This window comes from Colias eurytheme, chromosome 5 (genome assembly GCF_061535395.1).
Source record: "Colias eurytheme isolate Ceu_HAF_F1 chromosome 5, ilColEury1 Martin Lab GWU primary, whole genome shotgun sequence".
Taxonomy (NCBI): Eukaryota; Metazoa; Arthropoda; class Insecta; order Lepidoptera; family Pieridae; genus Colias; species Colias eurytheme.
In genome coordinates this window covers 469,804-493,079 of record NC_142984.1, presented here as the reverse complement: position 1 = coordinate 493,079, position 23,276 = coordinate 469,804, and the positions used below count along the sequence as shown (strand labels likewise).

General features: G+C 38.2%; 1 protein-coding gene across 1 annotated transcript in view; it reads left to right on the top strand.

Annotated features, from left to right (window-relative positions):
* LOC149908227 (uncharacterized) overlaps positions 1-23,276 on the top strand; it is a 58,893-nt gene that overhangs the window by 34,769 nt on the left and 848 nt on the right. The window contains exons 3-11 of the mRNA XM_090101663.1: positions 735-896; positions 1,315-1,459; positions 1,827-1,966; positions 4,066-4,313; positions 6,510-6,706; positions 7,842-7,968; positions 8,746-8,878; positions 10,044-10,203; positions 21,828-23,098. Of these exons, the coding sequence (XP_089957789.1) occupies positions 735-896; positions 1,315-1,459; positions 1,827-1,966; positions 4,066-4,313; positions 6,510-6,706; positions 7,842-7,968; positions 8,746-8,878; positions 10,044-10,203; positions 21,828-23,098 (2,583 nt within the window). The remainder of the gene's footprint in view (positions 1-734; positions 897-1,314; positions 1,460-1,826; positions 1,967-4,065; positions 4,314-6,509; positions 6,707-7,841; positions 7,969-8,745; positions 8,879-10,043; positions 10,204-21,827; positions 23,099-23,276) is intronic.

Here is a 23,276-nt window from a genome sequence, read left to right as displayed (position 1 = left end):
TGCCAAAAGTTTTATCATTGCATATTATTACGGTAAAATAATTTTAGGAAACAGAGGCTAAATTATACCGTCATGATTGATAGGTTTAAAAATAATTTTCAGTATTATTTTATGAGCAATATTTTGACAAGTACACCAAGAGGATATAATTTAACCAAAACCTTCGACTGTCGTCTTGAAATGATAACATCTGATTTAGTTTATGAGCTATAAGTCATTAATGGCCAGTTTACGACTCTTTTACGATTATAGGATTTTGAGACAGTCGGAATTTACCGTACATTTGGTGAGCACATTTTGAAGACTCAATTTACGATTCCAACTGCTTTCCTGTTTTGGTATGATAAATGATCTCTAAGGAGAAAGATGAGTCATGGATTTTTAACTTGAACTCTAGGGTATTTATATAGAAGATGAAGATGATGATTTTGATGTCTAAGTGTCCTTGCTGTTCTTTGTTCTATTATAAGAAAGTGGATCAAGACTGTTTATTATATCATTAATTAAATTTATGCAGAGTTAAAAACGAGAGTCATTACATTCGTCTTAATTTTAAGAGTGACAGTATTCTAAATATAAAATATGCCTAATTAGACGGTCTCTTGACGGCTCTTCTCTGTAGAACCCGCTTCCGAACCAATGGAAAAATTTGGACGATTCAAAAGCGAGAAAAAATCCATTCTTGAGTTCGAGTTTATTTTTCCTCCATTTACATAAACATAAAACTTCTCCAGGCTACGGCTGCTTCCAATGGCTCCTGCTCATGTCATGTGGCGCGGTGTACGCGGTGTGTGCGCTCAGCACGACCACCCTCAGCTTCGTGCTGCCGGCGGCGGAGTGCGACTTCAGCCTGTCCTCTAGTGACAAGGGCCGGCTGACCGCCACACCGCTTATTGGTGAGTGAACAAAATGTGTTTATGTAATAGAAAAATTGGTTGAACAATGTTGATGAGAACGATATAACGATAACTATACGACATATTATACATTGTTCGTAAGACGAAGTGTTGACAGCAGCAGCTCCTCAACACGTTAATTAAATTTTGTTGCTAAATAAATGTTTACTACAGGGCTTGTCATAAACATGTCGAATATAGGTATTCAAAATAGGCGTCTGAGAGAAGGTTTTCACACTTAATAACTTGTTATAAATGTTAAATTATTACCTACGTTGAAATTGTTGAAAATAAATGTTACATATTTAATTTAATTTTAGAAAAATATGGTATTGACATTGTCTTTTTGTACAAAAATCACAAAGTCGTGATGATTACTATTGTAAAATTATATTAGCTTGTTTCTTCCTTTTTCCAGGGATGTGCGTAGGCTCCTACTTCTGGGGTAACCTGGCGGACGCTCGGGGCAGAAAGAAGGCCATCATTGGAGCCCTTCTGCTGGATGCTTTAGCGGCATTCTTATCCAGTCTTGTACAGACTTTTCCTGCGTTTCTCGCTTGCAGGTATGAAAATTATGGAAAGTAGTAGAATAGGGTAATACCTATTCAAATCCAAAATAGGCGTCTGAGCACTAAATCTGTAAAATAAAAGCACATAATTGTGTTTTTATTTTTTAATTTATCTTTGCGTTCAATCGTGGACAAGAAGATTATAAGTGCAATCTGGTGCTTTCATTGTTTTAAAAAAATGTTTGTTGATTCATTGATATACTTTTAACCTTCTCCCTTTTTAGCTTCTTGATTAATATTACTAGGAATTTATATAATAGTTTTATACCCACTGCTTAATATTATTATATTATACCCCACTGCTCACCTAATTCCAATGAGCGCAGCGTACCCATTGTGTGTAGACGTGTGCTGGTCGCAGGTTCTTCTCCGGGTTCGGCATCATCGGGGCCACGGGGCTGGTGTTCCCGTACTTCGGGGACTTCCTGTCCCTGCGGCATAGAGACGTGATGCTGTGCAGGTTGGAGGTGTTCTGGACCTTTGGGACTATTCTGTTGCCAGGTAATGGAAGCGAATGATTGAAAATGAAAAATTATTTATATCAGCAAAAACACAGTATACAAAACCAATTTAACAATACATATAATTTGCTGTTGCTTATTATATATTATAATTATTAACTATAGCTCCCACACTAAGAGAACTTGTGTCGTGGGAGAGATTGTTTAGTTTGTGGGTATTTTCTTTAGCTCTTTAATAATATTTATGAATATTGTGATGCATATTGCAGAAAGATTAAAATCGTTTATGTTTTAGAAACACGGTCTGTGTAAATTGATATTTTTTAGTTTACCATACCCAAAAGAACCTAGGTCAACGTTTTACTGTAGTTTTTTACCATTGAATACCTAATTCTTTATACAGGGTGTCCCAAAAAGTAGTGATGAACGGAAGCTGGGAGGTAGAGGACCTAGAGGGCTATCCGAATCACCCGCAATGCGATTTTTCGTATTTTCGGAGTTATGACGTTTTTTTCAATTTTTCACCTATCGCCGAGTACGATGATATTTTCACTCATGGTGACGTCAATTGTTGCGCTAGATGCTTGATTTTTTGTTTGTTTTCTAAACTGAAAGATAGGCCAATTCAGTATGGTAACATTTTCTATCGTTAGATCTTCGAATGGAATAAAAAAAAATAATTAAATGCCAAGAAAGATAAACTTACCCAGTGGTGAACATCACCACTTCAAGGGCCCGTAAAAAAATAAAATCACATAAAAAAATATTTCTGTTTGTTGAACGAAATAACCCGAAAATTCATAGTAGCAGAAGAAACCATTAAAAATGATAAAAGGGCATTCAGACATTTAAAACACAACTTTTTACGGTGATGTCGCACTTACACTGAGCAACAGCGGGGTCATTTTAAAAATTTCTGGTAATTAAACACCTTGTTATTGGTTTTAATTTGTTTTTATTGAAGTGAAACTTCTTTATCGGGGTTGAACAAAAATTTAGTGTAAAATTTTTGCGTTACGCCGTACGCGTGACATTTTTGCGTTACGCCGTACGCGTGACATTTTTGCGTTACGCCATACTCGTGACATTTTTAAGGTCATAAAGAAGTTTCACTTCTTACGTGTGTACTCTAGTACACGCACACATTTTTGATCATCATGTTAATTCAATTTTTGCACTTTACCACATTTAGATTTAAATTTTTCGATTGAAGCCTTCTGAATAATAAAATGAAATTTTCAGGGTAGCTACCTGATAGATAGAGCAAGTTTTTAAAAGCCAAACGGAAAACTTTTTTTATGTGATTTTAGTTTTATAAGGGCCCTTGAAGTGGTGAACATACTGGGTAATTTTATCTTTCTTGGCATTTAATTCTTTTTTTTATTCCATTCGAAGATCTAACGATAGTAAATAATAATAATAATTAAGTATTGTATTCAGTGTCAATTGTGTTTGTTATTAATTATTATTGTGGAGTCAAATAAATGATCTTTCTTTCTTTCTTTCTTTCTTTCTTTCTTTCTAAATGTTACCATACTGAATTGGCCTATCTTTCAGTTTAGCAAACAAAAAAAAAAAATCAAGCATCTAGCGCAATAATTGACGTCACCATGAGTGAAAATATCATCGTACTCGGCGATAGGTGAAAAATTGAAAAAAACGTCATAACTCCGAAAATACGAAAAATCGCATAACATACATGGGGGTGATTCGGATAGCCCTCTAGGTCCTCTACCTCCCAGCTTCCGTTCATCACTACTTTTTGGGACACCCTGTATAATATTACTAGCGGTCCGCCCCGGCTTCGCCTGTGTATATATTTCGCAATAAAAGGTAGCCTATGTTCTTTCTCAGAATCTAAAGATTATCTGTGCCAATTTTATCAAAATCGGTCCAGTAGTTTATGCGTGAAAACCATACATACATAATTACAAACCTTTCCTCTTTATAATATTAGTATAGATTAGAAATTTTCTATTTATCTGGAAGAATTTTATATTTCTTTGAATTTAAGATTTTCAAACTTTTGATTTTTTATTACCTACCTATTAGTTATTTTTCCAGCATCTGTCGTATCATCCAGCCCACTTACAATTTGACACTATCCTTTTTTACTTATCGACTTCCCAATGTTTCCAGGAATCGCGTGGCTCATAATCCAAGACCCGCGTTTCAACATAACCGCCGAGGGTGCAGCATTCCAATACACATCCTGGCGGGTATTTGTCGCAGCATGTGGGGTTCCCAGCCTGCTGGTGGTGCTGCTGCTGCTGCCGTTCCCCGAGAGCCCGCGGTACCTGCTTCACGCAGACAAAACGGAGCAGGCGTTACACGTGCTGCAGCGCATCTTTGTTGTTAACACCAAGCTGACAGAGAGGGACTTCCCGGTTAGTTCACCTTAAAAAAATGTATTGGAGTTCCCCAATCATTAAATTTGAAAATATTATTTCTGTAGTATTTTCTGGTGTTTGTTGTTATTCATTTAGAAATTAAAGACTTTAACGGATTTTAAAGACGATTTATTCATTATATTAGACTGACACAGTCTCACCGTGTCTACGCTCGCTGCAAAGTGTGCGAAACTTGGAGATAATAATTTATAATATAATGAATAAATCGCGTTTAAAATCCGTCAAAATCTTTAATTTCTGATCTATAATACGTTTGTGTTAGTACATATAACTCAATCAATTTAAAACAGTTCAATGTTAGAGATGGCAAATTAACATTGCTTGCTAATCACGCCTCCATTAAACAAGTTTAATTGGAATTGACTTAAAAGATTGGCATGTTTGACCATGAATTACGTTGATAAAAAAATGTCAATGTAAAATTCTACAGCCGTACAAATAAACGAGTTATAACATTTTATGAAAAGAATAAACTAAGAATAAGGAAAAACCATACAAATAAACACGTAATAAATCAAACCTAGTATAACTTCGTAATAAGTATTCATACTAATGCTATTTCGTCCTTATTCCGGCTACCACCCTAGTATAAGTCTGACATAACTGAGTTATAACGTATTTTTTAGTACATTGTGCTGTGTTTTACAAGTTTTAGAACCTATTTTCAATCTAAATTTGAGATAATAGCAATGAGAGTAATACGAGAAGTAGAAAAAGTTGAGCAAATTAATAATTTCATATCGTACCTATTGAAATGGAAAATTTAGTATGAAATGTCAAAATATACGAAATTATGAAAAACCCTTTTGATATTTATGATGATTTATTTATTTACGACATGCGCCAAAGCATACATACATAAAACACTTATTTCTAAACTTATCACAATAATATAAACTTTCGTTGAAAATATGAATCTTCTAAGCTTGGAGTTGAATATGTTTTGAGTACCAGTTATTTGGCAACTCTCTATCTCAAGGTGGGTTTATCTTCTGTTCTCCGGATATTGGATAGGGTTCTCTTTCATTTAATGCATATTTCATGATATATTTAAATTATTTCAAATAAATATTTAAAAAATAAATAAACAGAACATCGTATGATGAAACTTCACAACAAATTCGACGAAGTCAAACGAGCGTCAAAATGACAGCACCAAGGTTTAACCGTAGACAATTTCAATGTTTTTCATAATTTTGTGAATGAATTGCTACGTTGCCGCTCCGCGCCTTTTGCATAGCGTGAGCATAGTTACATCGACGTTATTCCAAATTTATTTGTAAGAAATTATGACATCCTTATTCTTTATTTATTCTTATCATATCTATGCATTGCATAAGGTTTGAATAAGCAAGTTTTTATTTGTACGGCTGCTAGTGTTTAATGTGTTAGAAATTAATAATTATGTTTACTTTGATTTTTTAAGTTCGTATCGTATTCGTGACCTAAATAATCGAAATTTAATTGTTTTTGAAAAATAAATTATGCAGGAATATTTTTTACTCAAACTTAAAACTCAAACTCAAACATTTATATATTCAATTAGACTTCTTCTAGAAGCACTTTTGAATCGTCATAAGTCATAACATATATTTTAACATTTACCACCTACATACCTTTTACTTTTAGTTACAGGATTCAAATTTCAATCCTTTTTAACCCATAAACACGAAAAGAAAAACAAAACATAGTCTACCTATCTATATAGTATATATCTACATATGTATCTCAGGAATGAAGCTTATTATTTTTAGCCTGTGTAATATCTATGTAACTCAAGAGTGAAGTTTTTTTTTGTTGAGAATTTTATTTAATAGTATTTTCTAGTGTTTGATTTTACGAGCGTATTTACACTTGGAAATTAAATTACATTTAGAAATTAAAGACTTTTTAACGGATTTTAAACGCGATTTATTGAAGTGAAACTTCTTTATCGGGGTTGGACAAAAATTTAGTGTAACATATTTGCGTTACGCCGTACGCGTAACATTTTTGCGTTACGCCGTACGCGTGACATTTTTGCGTTACTCCGTACGCGTGACATTTTTGCGTTACGCCATACTCGTGACATTTTTAAGGTCATAAAGAAGTTTCACTTCTTACGTGTGTACACTAGTGCACGCACACATTTTTTTTTGTTGAGAATGTTATTTAATTTTAATCTCGAACCAGGTGGAATCAATGATAAGCGCTTGCGAAGACGCAGAAGAAGAAGAAGTAGTAGACACCAACGGCAATGAGACCAAAACCCCGCTCACTTGGAGCCAGCGCTGGGAGGCGTTCTGGAGACGGAAGAAGATGTTGGTCACACCGCCCTATATTGGGCTACTGGTGTTGTGCTGCTTTGTGGACTTTGGACTTATGTTTAGGTGAGATAAAAAAAATGTCGTGTGGTTTTATGAAACCACGGTAAAAGTGAAACTGTTCGCACGGTTCCGAACACTGCTTTGTGTAGCGCATGTCGCGTGACGGTCGGCTGCCGAGTAGGTATACCTACTCGGCAGCCGCGATACACGCGACATGCGCTACACAGACCAAACAGTTTGAGACGATGTAATAAAAGTTTCACTTTAAAAATAAAATAATAATAATAAACTTTTATTAGCAGATAGGCAATGTTAAAATTAACAATTTATGTACTTACAATCTACTTAATCTAACAACCTACATGCTAAAAGGATTGCCGCTCAGCATTTTACAATGAAAAGCATAGGCCTTCATTGCAGAGCTGATTTTCAGCGACACCTAATTATACAGCGAGATGAATGGTTTTTGATGGGTGGGATTGCTTTTATGATCATGTAATGTCTATAGTTTCTATGTTGAAATTTTTTGAGTTTAGATTTTCTAAGTTGTGAGAAAATATATTTTTTATAGTAAATAGTCTTTTTATAATATTTAGATGATTTATTGCATGTTGCTGATTATTCTTTTAATTTTGTAAGAAGTATTAAAATATCTTGTAAGTATCAAGAATTTTAGATTTACATTAGATATTTTTATGCAACAATTCCAAATTTGATAAAAAATTAGCTATCGCTTTTTGTAGGAATAAATAGTAATTTTGTAAGAACAAGTATTTTATAGCTATAAATTTTTTTGTATATCATTGTTACAATTGAGATGGAACTTATATACCTATGTGTGAAAGTGGGCGTTGGCACCCGAGCCACAGCATTTAAGCTTTTACGGGTGTCATTTGTGCTATTCCATTTATACCTATTTTAAACTATGATATATATTTTTAACTGACTTATACGATATCTTTTTGGTACAATTATTTTAATTATAATCCACTTATTAACGTGATAACGTTTTTAAAATCGTTTTGGTCGGGTGACATGTTCAGAAACTTGTGTCACACCAAAACCTCACGAGCGCGATCGCAGGTATAACGAGAGAGAGACGGACCGATCTCCCGTCTCATCTCAAGCGCTGCCACCAATAAGACGTTATCACGTAAACATCTCGATCGTAAACCTATTTTACAAACAATTTTTTCAGTTACTACACACTAATGATGTGGTTCCCGGATCTCTTCGAGCGGTTCAGCCAGTTCTCATCTCTCTACCCGGATATATCCGCCGGGGTTTGTGAAGTGTCCGCTAATGTCACCAGATCCGAACTATTGGTAAGTTTTATTATTTCAACGAATATATTATTGTCTTTATATTTGTGTAAAATTAGAATAAGAAACTAATATTATAATTAAAGTTTTCAATTATGTTACTTTTTGTTATTTTAATGACGTCTTTTAAAATGGGAAATTTGAATATAATTTTATTCATATCTTATGCACAGGTGTATTAAAACGACCCACTTATTATTTCGAATCCACGTATTCGTATTATTAGATTCGAACCCACGACCTCTGGCTTGGAAGGCAAGACTACCAACCAAGCCAACCGGTCAGTCAACAGTCAGTCTATCTACTATTAAAAGAGCAACTATGGAGTTTCTTGCCGATTCTTCTCCATAGATACTGCTTTCCGAATCGGTGGTAAATGTTAAAAATACTTATCTAATGACTACGCTACTATGTAATGAATAAATACGCTTTATGGTTGGCACATTTTTGACTAGCGTAAAAAAAATTCGCGTTTTTCTGATGAAATACATCCGTAAACAGCGCAATATCTAACCATTTTCTACGAAAAACGATAATCACAAATCCAAAATAATAAAATTACTTTAAGTCAATTTGATTAATGTTGTCGATCTTCGTTGCGTATCGTCCCTGCAGAAAAATATGGACCATTTTTAGACTGATCGTGCGGGGTGAGGTAAGTGTTTAATTTTGGCGGGAGGCGGAGAGTGTCCGTTCTGTAGCGTTTAGCTACTATTATGTATTCTGTGGTTTGAGTTTATCTAGTCATCGATTTGGCTATAGCTATCTAATTTACCCCAGGGCAAAGCGGAGTGCCCGCAAGTGATCGACGACGCGGTGTACATCCACACGCTGGTGGTGGCGCTGAGCTGTGTGCCCACTGCACTGTGGGTGGGACTCACCATCAACATGCTCGGCAAGAAGCTCATGCTCGGTGAGTCACGGGGTTACATGACTAAACTAAGGCCAACCAGAAGCGATACAAAAGGTCCTTCACCTAAAACAACTGTGGCGTTGACAATCTAATATCTTTCTCTTTCCATCTTGTGCCTTTGTCGTAATGTCTCGTATTCTCGGCAAAAACATAACAACGTCAAGACGGATTCGCCAACATTCGGTCATTTTATTGTTCTTATTATATTTTATGATTCAGAAAATTATTTTAATTAAAAAGTTATTTAATTTAAGTCTACATTATACAATAATTCAAATTATGATAAAATTTATAAAAATAGACTATCCTTTTTGGTATTATTACAATTTGCCGGATATTTTTTAAAACTATATAAATCCAACTTTCCAAAAGTTACGCTCCCAATGACCTTGCATGTGTTTTGTTTACATTTGGTATCGCTTCTCGTTGGCCTTACTTTAGCTGGAGTTTATGGTTAACTAATTATACACAAAGTACTAACAGCCTCACGAAATAATTGCTGCACGAAGCGGCACGGTCAGTGTTGACGTGAGACACTGACCGTGCCGCCTCACGCAGTGGTTCCTTGGGAACTACTACGCTCCCTCTGTGGGTCCTGCCTAATGTCCGCGGCCGCACCCACATTCAAAGATAACAAAATATGTATTAAACCTCCCTCAACCTTTTTTAGTATATTGCGAACATACAGATGGACAAACAAAAATTTATGAAATTACAAATGTAGTGTACGTAATAAGCTTGAATTTGTTAATTCTAACCTCGATGTCGGAGAAATTCTAGTTTCTGAAAATAAAGTACAGCTTTCCCTGCATCGTTAGAAACCGATTTAATAACGTTAATCTCAAATATCGATACCAAAACAATTTATTAAATTGTAATATAAAGAAATTGTTTTGATATTGATATTAGAGATTAAAAAAAAATACGTGAGACACTCGGGGACTGCCGCGGTAAAGCTATTGCATGCCTTCAAGCCACACCTCCGCGCCCGTCGGAGTGGGGAGCGTGAGGTTTTTTCGTTACAGAATTTCTCGATTCGGTCCCCACGCTCAAGGTCCGCAATAGAAGCTATGCAATAGCTTAAAAGCGACCAATATGCTAGATATCCATATATTCATCACCATTGTTTAATATTTCATTTCACAATCCACTTTCTCAATTCCAGTAATGATGTTAATAAGTTCCGGGCTGGCGGCGCTCGGGCTGAACCTCGTGCGTTCGTCGCTCGAGAACCTTCTGCTCTCTTGTGTGTTCGAAGCGATCGTCAGTTGCACTGAGGCGGTGTTGTTCTGTGTCATTTGCGAGATCTTTCCTACTAAAGTTGCGTGAGTATTTGAACTTATTTTTGACGTGACAACGTCTTATAATTCGATAAAGCCGGCTGCACGCACGAAAAAACATGACTCATGCGGCGTTACCTCGCTCTGAGGCGTTCCATGTAAGGCTTGAAGTGCAAGCGAGAGCGCGGAACGAGCGACAAAGAAGCTTAAGACGTTGTCACGTTCAACTATCGTCAGTAAACCGACTTTACAGACAACCAATTTTTAACTATAAACCCCTAGGTTGACACAACATATTGTCATCAAATTCACGTCCTCTGGCGCAACAGTGTAACATGTAAACATACGTAAATACATACTTTTCAAAACATAATAATCTGTCTAGTAGAAATAATAATTGTCTACTAAGTACCTATGTGTTTTATTAGGATTGAATGTCTTGCATTTATTGAATTGTAACAAAGGGGTTGGGTAAAGTTGGCGTCGCGTCATGATGAACATTCGCGGCCAGTGGATGAAACTTGGATACTTTAAAAGAATATTATATTGTGAACAAAACTTATTATAGACACAAATCTCGAAACGTATTAGAAACAGAGATATTTGGTTTTGTATTATTCATTAATCTAGATGATATTTTATTATAAGATTTTACTGAGTTTTTTAGGTTTCTCCTTCATTTATTTAAGGATTCTTATCAAAACGATGTAATAAACGCTTTGGTTTAAAAAATCATTTATTCTCATTTAAAGAAAATAACATAACAAAGTAAATTAATAATGAAGCAGTCGTCCGGGCACAGTTATTCCAAAGGTACAGTACTCCAAAATTAATAATGCGCATGCAAATCTTCGCTACTTGTTCAAAAGAAATAGAAGTCAATTCACGGTCATACACAATCAAAAACAAATCGGGCGGTTGGTGACGGTAGTGTTCTCTCTGTGTGGAATTATACAGTGTGTCCGGACATGACATACCGATATTTGAAGGGGCTATTCTCCAGGTATTTTTATCGACAATTCAACCCCTCTACAGTCCCCTACCTCACCCCCCTCAAAATGGTTTTCGAATTTTTTAAAGTATGTTTCATCACTCTTATCAATTAAATTTGTTTAGTGGTCCCTAGAATAACTTGTTATTGTTCAAATAAAACCAAATTTAGTATTTTGTGACACTCACTTTCGAAGTTATTACAATTTGATAAGTTTGCCATTTTGAGGGGGGTGAGGTAGGGGACTGTAGAGGGGTTGAATTGTCGATAAAAATACCTGGAGAATAGCCCCTTCAAATATCGGTATGTCATGTCCGGACACACTGTATAGAGCTGCTATAACATACCCTTCTTGGTTTTTTTTTTAAAGGTGAATTCAATTAATCGATGAAATGATTTACACAGGGGATGTCATGGCAGTAGGGAAAGTGAAGAAGAGCATAATGGAAGTTCCGATGTATCTAAAATGTCAGAAATAAAGATAATCCCTGATTTTGATTGTTTTATTTTTATTTTTTGGTAATTGTCATAATATTGAAGAATGATCAGTAGGTACAGTAAATACTTTTGAACTGAGATTTTAATGATTAGATTTATATGGTTTAAATGTAAACCTGTGTTTGAAAACCATATTTTATACAATATCAGCCGTACAAATAAACGAGTTATAACATTTTATGCAAAGAATAAACTAAGAATAAGGAAAAATCATACAAATAAACACGAAATAAATGTAACCTAGTATAACTTCGTAATAAGTATTCATACTAATGCTATTCCGTCCTTATTCCGGCTACCACCCTAGTATAAGTCTGACATAACCGAGTTATAACATATCTTTTAGTACATTGTGCTGTGTTTTACAAGTTTTAGAAGCATTTTCAATCTAAATTTGAGATAATAGCAATGAGAGTAATACGAGAAGTAGAAAAAGTTGAGCAAATTAATAATTTCATTACGTACCTATTGAAATGGAAAATTTTGTATGAAATGTCAAAATATACGAAATTATGAAAAACCCTTTTGATATTTATAATGATTTATTTATTTACAACATGCGCCAAACCATACATACATAAAACTTATTTCTAAACTTATCACAATAATATACACTTTCGTTGAAAATATAAATCTTCTAAGCCTGGAGTTGTATGTTTTGAGTACCAGTTATTTGGCAACTCTCTATCTCAAGGTGGGTTTATCTTCTGTTCTCCAGATATTGGATAGCGTTATCTATCATTTGCTTGCATATTTAATGATATAAGTATTTAAATTATTTCCAATAAATATTTAAAAAATAAATAAACAGAACATCGTATGATGAAACTTCACAACAAATTCGACGAAGTCAAACGAGCGTCAGCAAAATGACAGCATCAAGGCTTAACCGTAGACAATTTCAATGTTTTTCATAATTTAGTGAATGAATTGCGACGTTGCCGCTTTGCGCCTATTGCATAGCGTGAGCATAGATACATCGACGTTATTCCAAATTTATTTGTAAGAAATTATGACATCCTTATTCTTTATTTATTCTTATCATATCTATGCATTGCATAAGGTTTGAATAAGCAAGTTTTTATTTGTACAGCTGTAATTTTGTATTATTTTAACCTTTTAAAAATTTGAATATATTGACTACGACGATGCTTATAATAGACTTCTTAATAAAAATTTAAAATCATTGCTTTTTTGTGATGATCCTAATATAGTAACAGAACGTTTAATAAAGTACCTTACAGAATCATTAGAAGAAAGTAAAATTACTAAACATCTTCCGAGGAACCAACGTACTGTCAAGCCTTGGATAACAAAGGGCATTCTTAGATGTATCCGAAACAGAAACAAAATGCAGCTTCAACTTCGATCTGATCCACACAATGAAATTTTGAAACTTACCTTTAGACGATATAGAAATCACTGTAACAACTTGATAAAAAAATTAAAACGTAAATATGATAGACAATTACTTGCAAAATCCGCTAAGAATTCGAAGAAATTATGGAAATCTATTAAAGAAATAACTCACTTTAAGACAAATAAATCGCATTGTAAAGACCTACTTAACTTAGAACAAACGTCTACTGATTCTCTTAACTCTGTGAATTACTTTTTTGCGAATATTGGTAAAACTCTGGCAGATGATCTTTTGAATAATCCTCCATCCGTCTCTCCAGATAATAACAGTTTTAGCTTGCCTGCTCAGCCAAGCTCATCCTTTGTACTTTTAGAAACAGACCCTGGCGAAGTTATAAGTGTGGTTATGTCTCTTAAATCTGACAGTGCCCCTGGCTGGGACAACATACCAACAAAATTTTTGAAATTATGTATAACTGCTATTGCCCCTCATATTAGCCATCTTGCAAACTTGTGTTTCAGGCAGGGCGTCTTTCCACTCTTCTTAAAAAAATCAATTGTTACCCCCGTGCACAAGGGTGGGGATAGGGACGATATCAATAATTATCGGCCAATCTCAGTTTTACCTGCTTTATCTAAAGTTATTGAGAGACTCTTAAATAATAGATTGTTAAACTTCTTTGAAAAAAACTGTATACTCTCGAATTCACAGTACGGATTTAGACATGGGTTATCCACTGAAGATGCAGTTTTGGCTCTCACATCTTCAATCATAGACCAACTTGACCTAGGAAATAAGTGTTTAACTGTCTTTCTGGACTTAAAAAAGGCCTTCGATACCGTCTCTTTTCCCACTCTTGTTCACAAATTAGAGCGTGTAGGAATTCGGGGAACACCTCTTAAATTGTTAACGGATTATTTGTTAAACCGCACCCAAAGAGTTAAAATTGATAATCAAGTGAGTCGGGATATGGACATTACTTTTGGTGTACCCCAGGGTAGTGTCCTTGGCCCGACTCTGTTTCTAATTTACATTAACGATCTTACTAACCTTCCTATTGATGGTGGTAAAATCATTTCGTACGCAGATGACACCGCTATAGTGTTTTCTGGGCGCTCATGGAATATGGTGTACTCTATTGCTCAACTGGGTCTCTCAAAGATTTATGATTGGCTTAAATTGAATTTACTTACATTAAACATTAAAAAAACGAATTATATTTGTTTCTCAATAAACAATAGAACTCAACCTAATAATAACTTTTCTTTAAAACTTCATGAATGTAATAATACAAATAACTTGAATTGTAATTGTAATTTAATTGAAAAAGTCTCCTTTACTAAATATCTAGGCATAATTTTAGATTATCGCCTCTCTTGGTATTGCCATCTAGACTATATTAATGAAAGAACCCGGAAATTTATATGGATTTTTAAAATGTTAAGACATATAACCACTCCTGAACTCATTAACCAAATTTATAAATCTCTTGTGCAATCTGTAATTAACTATTGTATCCCTATCTGGGGTGGAGCAAATAAAACTAAACTCTTGGACGTGGAACGTGGCCATCGTTGTCTACTTAAAGTGATGTATTTTAAACCGCGAAGGTTTTCAACTTCGGAACTATATAAAATCTGCGATCTTCTAACAGTTAGACAATTCTTTTAGTTACTACTAAAATTCGTAAAATGGCTCCTTTTGACAAATCAGCTGAAAATAGAAGGAGAAAGAAAGACGTTTTTAACACTATATGTACTAAAACAGTTTTTGCTAAACACCAATTTAAAGCAAGGTCCATTTACCTCTATAATCGTCTTAATAATATTTTGGATATACATAGACTTAATCATCGTGATTTAAAAAAAACAGTTATTCATTATTTAAAAACACTTTCCTATGAGGATACTGAGGCGCTTCTACACTACATTTTATAATATTCCGTAATAGCTTAAACATACCCAAACACACACACACACACACACACACACACACACACACACACACACACACACGAACCACTCGGCAGAGGTGTACTGCTACGTGGCGCGTCCCCAGGTTGCGGATAGGGGAATGCCCGAGGCTCGCATTATGCGACACAGGGTAGGGGTGAAATAAAATAGCCCCCGCGGACAAAACACAACCCGATGTCAGTGGTCTAGCGTGCCCAGGACTGGAAGGCGACAGGGTATTGTCGTCGCTAGCGCTCCCCCCTGAGGGTACCAGGTCCCACCTCAGGCGTAATTAAGTGGCCTTACTCCGGCAACCGGGGCTCTGCCGGAGCGGACTGTTTATTCCCTAGGTTCTCGTGGGAACAAGATGGAGTCAATTTCAAAAAAAAATAAAAATATAACGATGGAAGAGGAGGAATTAAAGAAGGCATTAGAGCGACATGAACAAACAATCGTTGCTCTAGCAGAATTTATAAAAGGGAAAATGAATGTCCACGGTGAAATCCGTAAATATGTAGCCACACTAGGTAGCTCTTTCAAGAGGGTGGTTGAAAAATTGGAAGTGCAACAACCGCCAACTTCTGTCATAGAAGTTCAAACCTCGCCATCGCTCTTCAGAACATATTCTGAAACAACAGCGAAGGATACCGAAGTGGAAGAGATCAGCAAAGCGACAACTCCCCAAAGTAGGAGAGTGCGCAAAGCGAAGAGAAAGGAGCGAACTTCACCAGAGGAGACGACTAGACAACAGAAGAAAATTAGAAGAAAGGAGACATCTCTGTTACTTGTGGACCAAAAACCGGAATCAGAAACAGAATGGACAGAGGTAAAGAAGAAAAAGTGTAAAATGAAAAAACCAATGAAGCGAGAAAGACCTAATGCGCTCATTATTCGCCCAAAGGAGAAGGAACAATATGCCGATATCTTGAAACGAGTAAAGCGGGATCCATCAGCGAACCAAATGAGTGAGTGCGTCGATAAGATCCGCAGGACCACCTCTGGGGATATGCTCCTTATCTTGAGCAGAAAGGACACAGATAAAGCTCCACAACTGAAAAAGGCCATTTCCGAGCTCCTCGGACAAGACGCGACAGTTATAAGCAAAGTCCCGGAAGAAGATGTGGAAATCAGAGATCTCGAGGAGTCAACAACGAAACAGGAGATCCTGGAAGCACTCCTAAAAGTTGTGGGTCAAGCCGATGTCAATAATATCACACTCGATAACATTAAAAACATGCGTAAAGCTTACGGAGGCACTATTACGGCATCGGTAAGACTACATTCAAGGGTGGCCAAACAAATACTAGAAAATGGCAAAATAAAAATAGGATGGGTTAACTGTCGGATCAGAAGCACCAAAAAACCTATTAAGTGCTACCGGTGCTGGAATTATGGACACCTCGCACACAATTGCAACAGCAAGGTAGACAAATCAAAGAGCTGCATAAAGTGTGGAGAGATTGGTCACAAAATTGCCGAGTGCACCAGGGATGCCAAATGCGCACTGTGCCTAGAGCACGGGTCAACAGAGAACATTGCGCATATTGCCGGTTCAAGCAAATGTCCCGTCCTCAGGAAAGCACTTCAGACGGTTAGAAAGGCGGAGCCATGCTTAAGATAATACAAATCAATCTTAACCACTGTGAGGCTGCACACGACCTTCTTATGCAGACAACACGTGAGCTTAAACTGGACGTGGTAATCATCTCCGAGCCTTATAAGCACATGAGTAGTGAGTCCTGGCTCACTGACAAAGATGGAAAAGTTGCCTTATGGTCCTGTGGTAAGAGCCCCGTAGAAAGTATCAACAATAAGATCACTACTGGCTTTGTGAAGGCAAGGGTCGGAGGAATATACTTTTACAGTTGTTACGCCGCACCCAGCCTATCAATAGAAGAATTTAACGATCTCCTAGACAACCTTGTAGATGACGTGCAAAATAACTTCCCAGTGGCGATAGCGGGTGATTTTAACGCCTGGGCAATTGACTGGGGCAGCAAAAGCACAAATGCTAGGGGAAAGGCGTTAATCGAGGCAATGTCTGCAATAGATGTGGTCCTACTGAACAAAGGCAACGAACCTACATTTAGTAGAGGCGAAGCAAGCTCGATTGTTGATGTCACATTTGTTAGTAGCGTTCTTGCAAAGGAAAATACCTCTTGGCATGTCTCTGAGGTTTATACTGCGAGCGATCATCGAGCATTATATTGGGAGGTATCGAGCGGGCAATTAAAATCCAGACCAGTGAGGCAAAAATCAAATATAAATGGCTGGAAGGTCAGTATTTTCGACCCCGAACTCTTCCATGTTACCATGGACGATCGACCAACTCAAGCACGCTATGCGTCAGACAAAGCTCGGGAGATTATCAGGAGGATAACAACTGCTTGTGATGCAACCATGCCTCGAAGACGAACAGGGAACCATCTGCCACCGGTTTACTGGTGGAATGAAAACATTGCCGAGCTAAGGAGAAAATGCATCCGTGCGCGACGACTCTCCCAGAGATGCAGAAAAACACCTCACTTTGAACAACTCTACAAGAACTATAAGGAAGCTCGCTTAGTGTTAAACAAAGCAATCAAAGAGAGCAAAAGAAACTCTTGGACAAAAATGTTGGAAGAGGTAGAAAGTGATCCCTGGGGTAGACCGTACAAAGTGGTCATGAAACAACTAAAATATAACCGGACTATATCACCTGCAAATCCAACCTTCTTGAAGAAAATAGTCACCGTGCTATTCCCTCAGCAAGCTAAGCTAAAACATAAAATAGTCCATAATAAGAACGCTGTAATACCCCCTGTCACACACAAGGAACTGATGGACGCCTGTAACAGAATTGGAAACACCAAAGCTCCCGGATTAGATGGAATTCCTAACGTAGCCCTGAAACAGGCAGTTAAATCTGTACCGGGTATCTTTTTGGAAACCTTTGACGCCTGTCTCAAAGAAGGAATCTTTCCCACAATCTGGAAAAGGCAAAGATTAGTACTGCTCCCGAAAGGTAATAAGCCCCTCGATGAACCGTCATCCTACCGTCCTCTTTGTATGATTGACACGGCTGGAAAAATATTTGAGAGAATAATACATAACAGAATTGAAGAAGTAGTCGAACCCCTACTGTCGAACTTCCAATATGGCTTCCGGAAGGGTAGATCCACCCTAGATGCTATCGGACTTGTGATTGACACCGCTAAACAAGCTATTTCCGGGACTAGATGGAGGGGAGGTTCCAAGAAGTACTGCCTTGTTGCTACCTTAGACATAAAGAATGCTTTCAACTCAGCAAGATGGGATGTGATAATGGCAGCGCTTTCAAACCTGAAAGTTCCAGATTATCTTCAGGATATATTAGCCAGCTATTTTAATGACAGGGTCCTCATATATGACACTGAAGGTGGACCTAAGGAATACAGAGTTACCGGAGGAGTACCGCAAGGTTCAGTACTGGGTCCCCTTCTATGGAATATTATGTACGATGGACTGCTCAAATGTAAAGTACCAAGTGAAACACAACTCGTTGCGTTCGCCGATGATCTGGCAGTGGTGGTAGTAGCCAAATACTTGGAGGAAGTAAATTGGGTTTTTGATAGGACCTTTCAAGTAATTCAAGAATGGATGAACTCAGCTGGATTGGAGCTAGCAAAACACAAAACCGAGGCCGTACTTATTACCAGTAGGAAACACATAGCAACCAAGGCAGCGGTGGTAGCAACAACGTTAGCCCGACTCATGCCCAATATTGGAGGTCCCAAACAACATAGAAGAAGACTATTATCATCTGTGTCAACGTCGGTACTCCTGTATGGTGCTCCACTCTGGTCCGACGTGCTGAAAAAACAACAACCCAAACGACAGGTCGCGTCGACGTACAGGGTCAGCGCATTACGTATTGCTAGCGCATTCCGCACCGTGTCCGTGGAGGCATCATGCGTGATCTCAGGGTTACTTCCAATTGAAGTCCTAACAGAAGAACGGAAGAACCTGTACAACCGAAAGAAAACCGACACTACACTCACAATGGCCGAGTTGAAAACGGATGAAAGACGAAGGAGTATCGAAAGGTGGCAACATATATGGGATACCTCGACTAAAGGAAGATGGACCCATCGCCTCATTCCACAAATTAAACCATGGGTCAACCGTAAACATGGCGAAGTTAATTACTACCTGACCCAGATGCTTTCTGGGCACGGTTGTTACCGAGAATACCTGCACCGGTTCAAACACGAAGACTCTCCAGACTGCACAACATGCAGCGGACAGAACGAAAACGCTGAGCATGTTTTCTTCGCATGTCCAGATTACCAGGAAGCTCGGCAGACCTGGAAAAACATCATTGGAGCAGACGTTCGTCCTGAAACGCTAGTAGCAGCGATGCTCTCATCTAAGCAAACATGGGAAGCAACAAGCAACTTCGCAACAGAGGTATTAAAAGACCTAAGAAGCAAGGAGCGGATGCGAAAAGCTGTGGCGTAATACCTAAATAAGAGGAAGAGCAGCAATGCTATACGTCCCCCCGTGAAGTAAAGCCTAACGGCCATCCCACGGGGATACGGACTGGAGAAAGAGGGTTGTTTTAGTCGGTATGGACCATGAGACCATGATCGAGACCGACATACCAGGTCACAGATCTAGACCTGAGATACTCAACGGTATTTTTTCCCTCTATAATAAAAAAAAAAAAAAAAAACACACACACACGAACGCACGCACGCACGCACGCACTCACACACACACACACACACACACACACACACACACACACACACACACACTCATTCACTCACTTATACATATACATCTGCACACGTATTATATTTGTAAACTTTAGTTAAGGAAGAGCGGGTCCTCCTGACACAGGTTTTTGTAAACTTACTAGGAGGACTCATCCACTTTCTGTATTTGAAAATTGTGTGTATGAAATAAATTTATTTTTCATTTTTCATTTTTAAAAACCTTCTTTTCTTCCATCATTACACCAGCTTCAGTAAGACACTTTAAAAGTACTATAAAATTTTTCAAGTAAATCAATCCAACAAAGATATATTCGCAATCGTGGGGTTATCCTCGCTATTTACTTACAAGGAATTATCGAAACAAAATCGTTACTTACAAATAAATATTAATCTCTTTTAGCACAAAACACATAATTTGACTAAATTATGCATGAAGCAAATGCATTTAACCACTCTATGTACATATCGTCTTCGGACGCTCCGGGAATATTACACTTGCCGAACAGTGACGAAGATTTCTATGCGAATTATTACTTTTGGAGTACTGTAAATTCTTTTATTCCAGAAGTGATTGGTCATTAAGTATGTGATCAGCTAGGCGCTTTTTAAATACTTACATACATCGATTTAGCTGTTTTTATATCACTGGTGAGTTTAATCCGTCAGTCCTCGGATCACAGACACAATAGAAAATCTATTGTGTCTCGGCCCGATCGGGCCGCTCGGTGGTCAATGGGTTAAACTGAAACCATTCAAATAAGTGGTTGAGGTCTTCTTGAGCTTGTGAAATAATATTATATATACAGGATCTGAAATAAAATAGACATGTATCATCTGCGTATTGGGTAATTTCACCATGTAGGCCTATGTTATGGATATTATTCACATAAATTAAGAACAACAGTGGTCCTAACACCGATCCCTGTTGTATTCCACAGGTCATAGGTAAGGGATCGCTTTGCGTATTGTCAATTTTTACAAGTTGTGTTCTGTTATTTAGATATGAAATAAACATTTTTAGTGCAATACCAGTGATACCAACATCCTCGAGTTTTTTTTATCAATAATGAGTGACTATAAACTGTGTCAAATGCTTTTTTTAAATCAATGAATACTCCTAAAGAAATATTTTTACGATCAAAATATTAAACATAAAATAATTAACATAAATAACATAATATTTGTTTCTAAATCTATTGTAGCTGATAATGTATTAGAAAAAATGGCCGAAATGGTATTGTTTGTTAGATATAAATTTTATTAAATTCAAATAATCATTTAAGCGGTTGTAAATAATTTTCTCGAGAACTTTGGAAAACACTGGTAGTACAGAGATGGGACGATAATTGTTAACTTCCATTTTATCTCCCGATTTGTAGATGGGACTAAACTTGGCAATTTTTAGTGAGTCCGGGAATTCTCCGTTTGACTATTAAAAATAATTGTAAGTTTGTCTAAAATTAATTTACTAATGGATTTAATGGCTTTAGTGGTCACACCATCTATGCCTTTACTACAATTAGGGTCAAGATTTTAACGTGATAACGTTTTTAAAATCGTTTTAGTCGGGTGACATGTTCAGAAACTTGTGTCACACCAAAACCTCACGAGCGCGATCGCAGGTATAACGAGAGAGAGACGGACCGATCTCCCGTCTCATCTCGAGCGCTGCCACCAATAAGACGTTATCACGTAAACATCTCGATCGTAAACCTACTTTACAAACAACCAATTTTTTTTAATAATATTATTTATTTCTTTTTCGTTACACGGTACAAATTCAGATAATGAGTGGCTAGTATGAGTAGTTTGTATGATTGGCAATGTATAAACTGCGTTGTTGTGGTATCTGCTTGGAATATGTTTTGCAAGGTTAGGACCAACAGTGGAGAAAAACTCATTAAATGTTTTGCATATATCAGAAATTTTTGTAATTGGACCAAACTTAGAATTTAATTTCAGGGGACTATCATAGTTTTTAAGTTTATTTGTATACGCAATATATTGCTCTTTTAAAATATTATCCAAGTTTGATCACTGGCCGCTAAAGCCCAACGCCACTAGCTCGTACAAAAGTGCCCAAACCCTTTTATAAATGACAAATGTATGGGAGTTGTCACTTGTTGCAGCGCGACCGCGATGGCGGTGACGGTGATGTGCGGGCGGGTGGGCGCCATCGCGGGCAACGTGGTGTTCGGCGCGCTCGTCGACCAGCACTGCGTCGTGCCCATCTACATGTTCGGCGCGCTGCTCATCAGTCAGTACCGCTTTACACTATACACTATACACTACGCTATCAGACATCGCGGGCAACGTGGTGTTCGGCGCGCTCGTCGACCAGCACTGCGTCGTGCCCATCTACATGTTCGGCGCGCTGCTCATCAGTCAGTACCGCTTTACACTATACACTATACACTACGCTATCAGACATCGCGGGCAACGTGGTGTTCGGCGCGCTCGTCGACCAGCACTGCGTCGTGCCCATCTACATGTTCGGCGCGCTGCTCATCAGTCAGTACCGCTTTACACTATACACTATACACTACGCTATCAGACATCGCGGGCAACGTGGTGTTCGGCGCGCTCGTCGACCAGCACTGCGTCGTGCCCATCTACATGTTCGGCGCGCTGCTCATCAGTCAGTACCGCTTTACACTATACACTATACACTACGCTATCAGACATCGCGGGCAACGTGGTGTTCGGCGCGCTCGTCGACCAGCACTGCGTCGTGCCCATCTACATGTTCGGCGCGCTGCTCATCAGTCAGTACCGCTTTACACTATACACTATACACTACGCTATCAGACATCGCGGGCAACGTGGTGTTCGGCGCGCTCGTCGACCAGCACTGCGTCGTGCCCATCTACATGTTCGGCGCGCTGCTCATCAGTCAGTACCGCTTTACACTATACACTATACACTACGCTATCAGACATCGCGGGCAACGTGGTGTTCGGCGCGCTCGTCGACCAGCACTGCGTCGTGCCCATCTACATGTTCGGCGCGCTGCTCATCAGTCAGTACCGCTTTACACTATACACTATACACTACGCTATCAGACATCGCGGGCAACGTGGTGTTCGGCGCGCTCGTCGACCAGCACTGCGTCGTGCCCATCTACATGTTCGGCGCGCTGCTCATCAGTCAGTACCGCTTTACACTATACACTATACACTACGCTATCAGACATCGCGGGCAACGTGGTGTTCGGCGCGCTCGTCGACCAGCACTGCGTCGTGCCCATCTACATGTTCGGCGCGCTGCTCATCAGTCAGTACCGCTTTACACTATACACTATACACTACGCTATCAGACATCGCGGGCAACGTGGTGTTCGGCGCGCTCGTCGACCAGCACTGCGTCGTGCCCATCTACATGTTCGGCGCGCTGCTCATCAGTCAGTACCGCTTTACACTATACACTATACACTACGCTATCAGACATCGTTGTACCCTCTAGTGTGCTTGCGCGAGTATTATTAAGCTATTGCATAGCTTCTATCGCGGGCCTTGAGCGCGGGGACCGAATCCAGAAATTGCGTAACGAAAAACCTAAAAACCTCACGCTCCCCACTC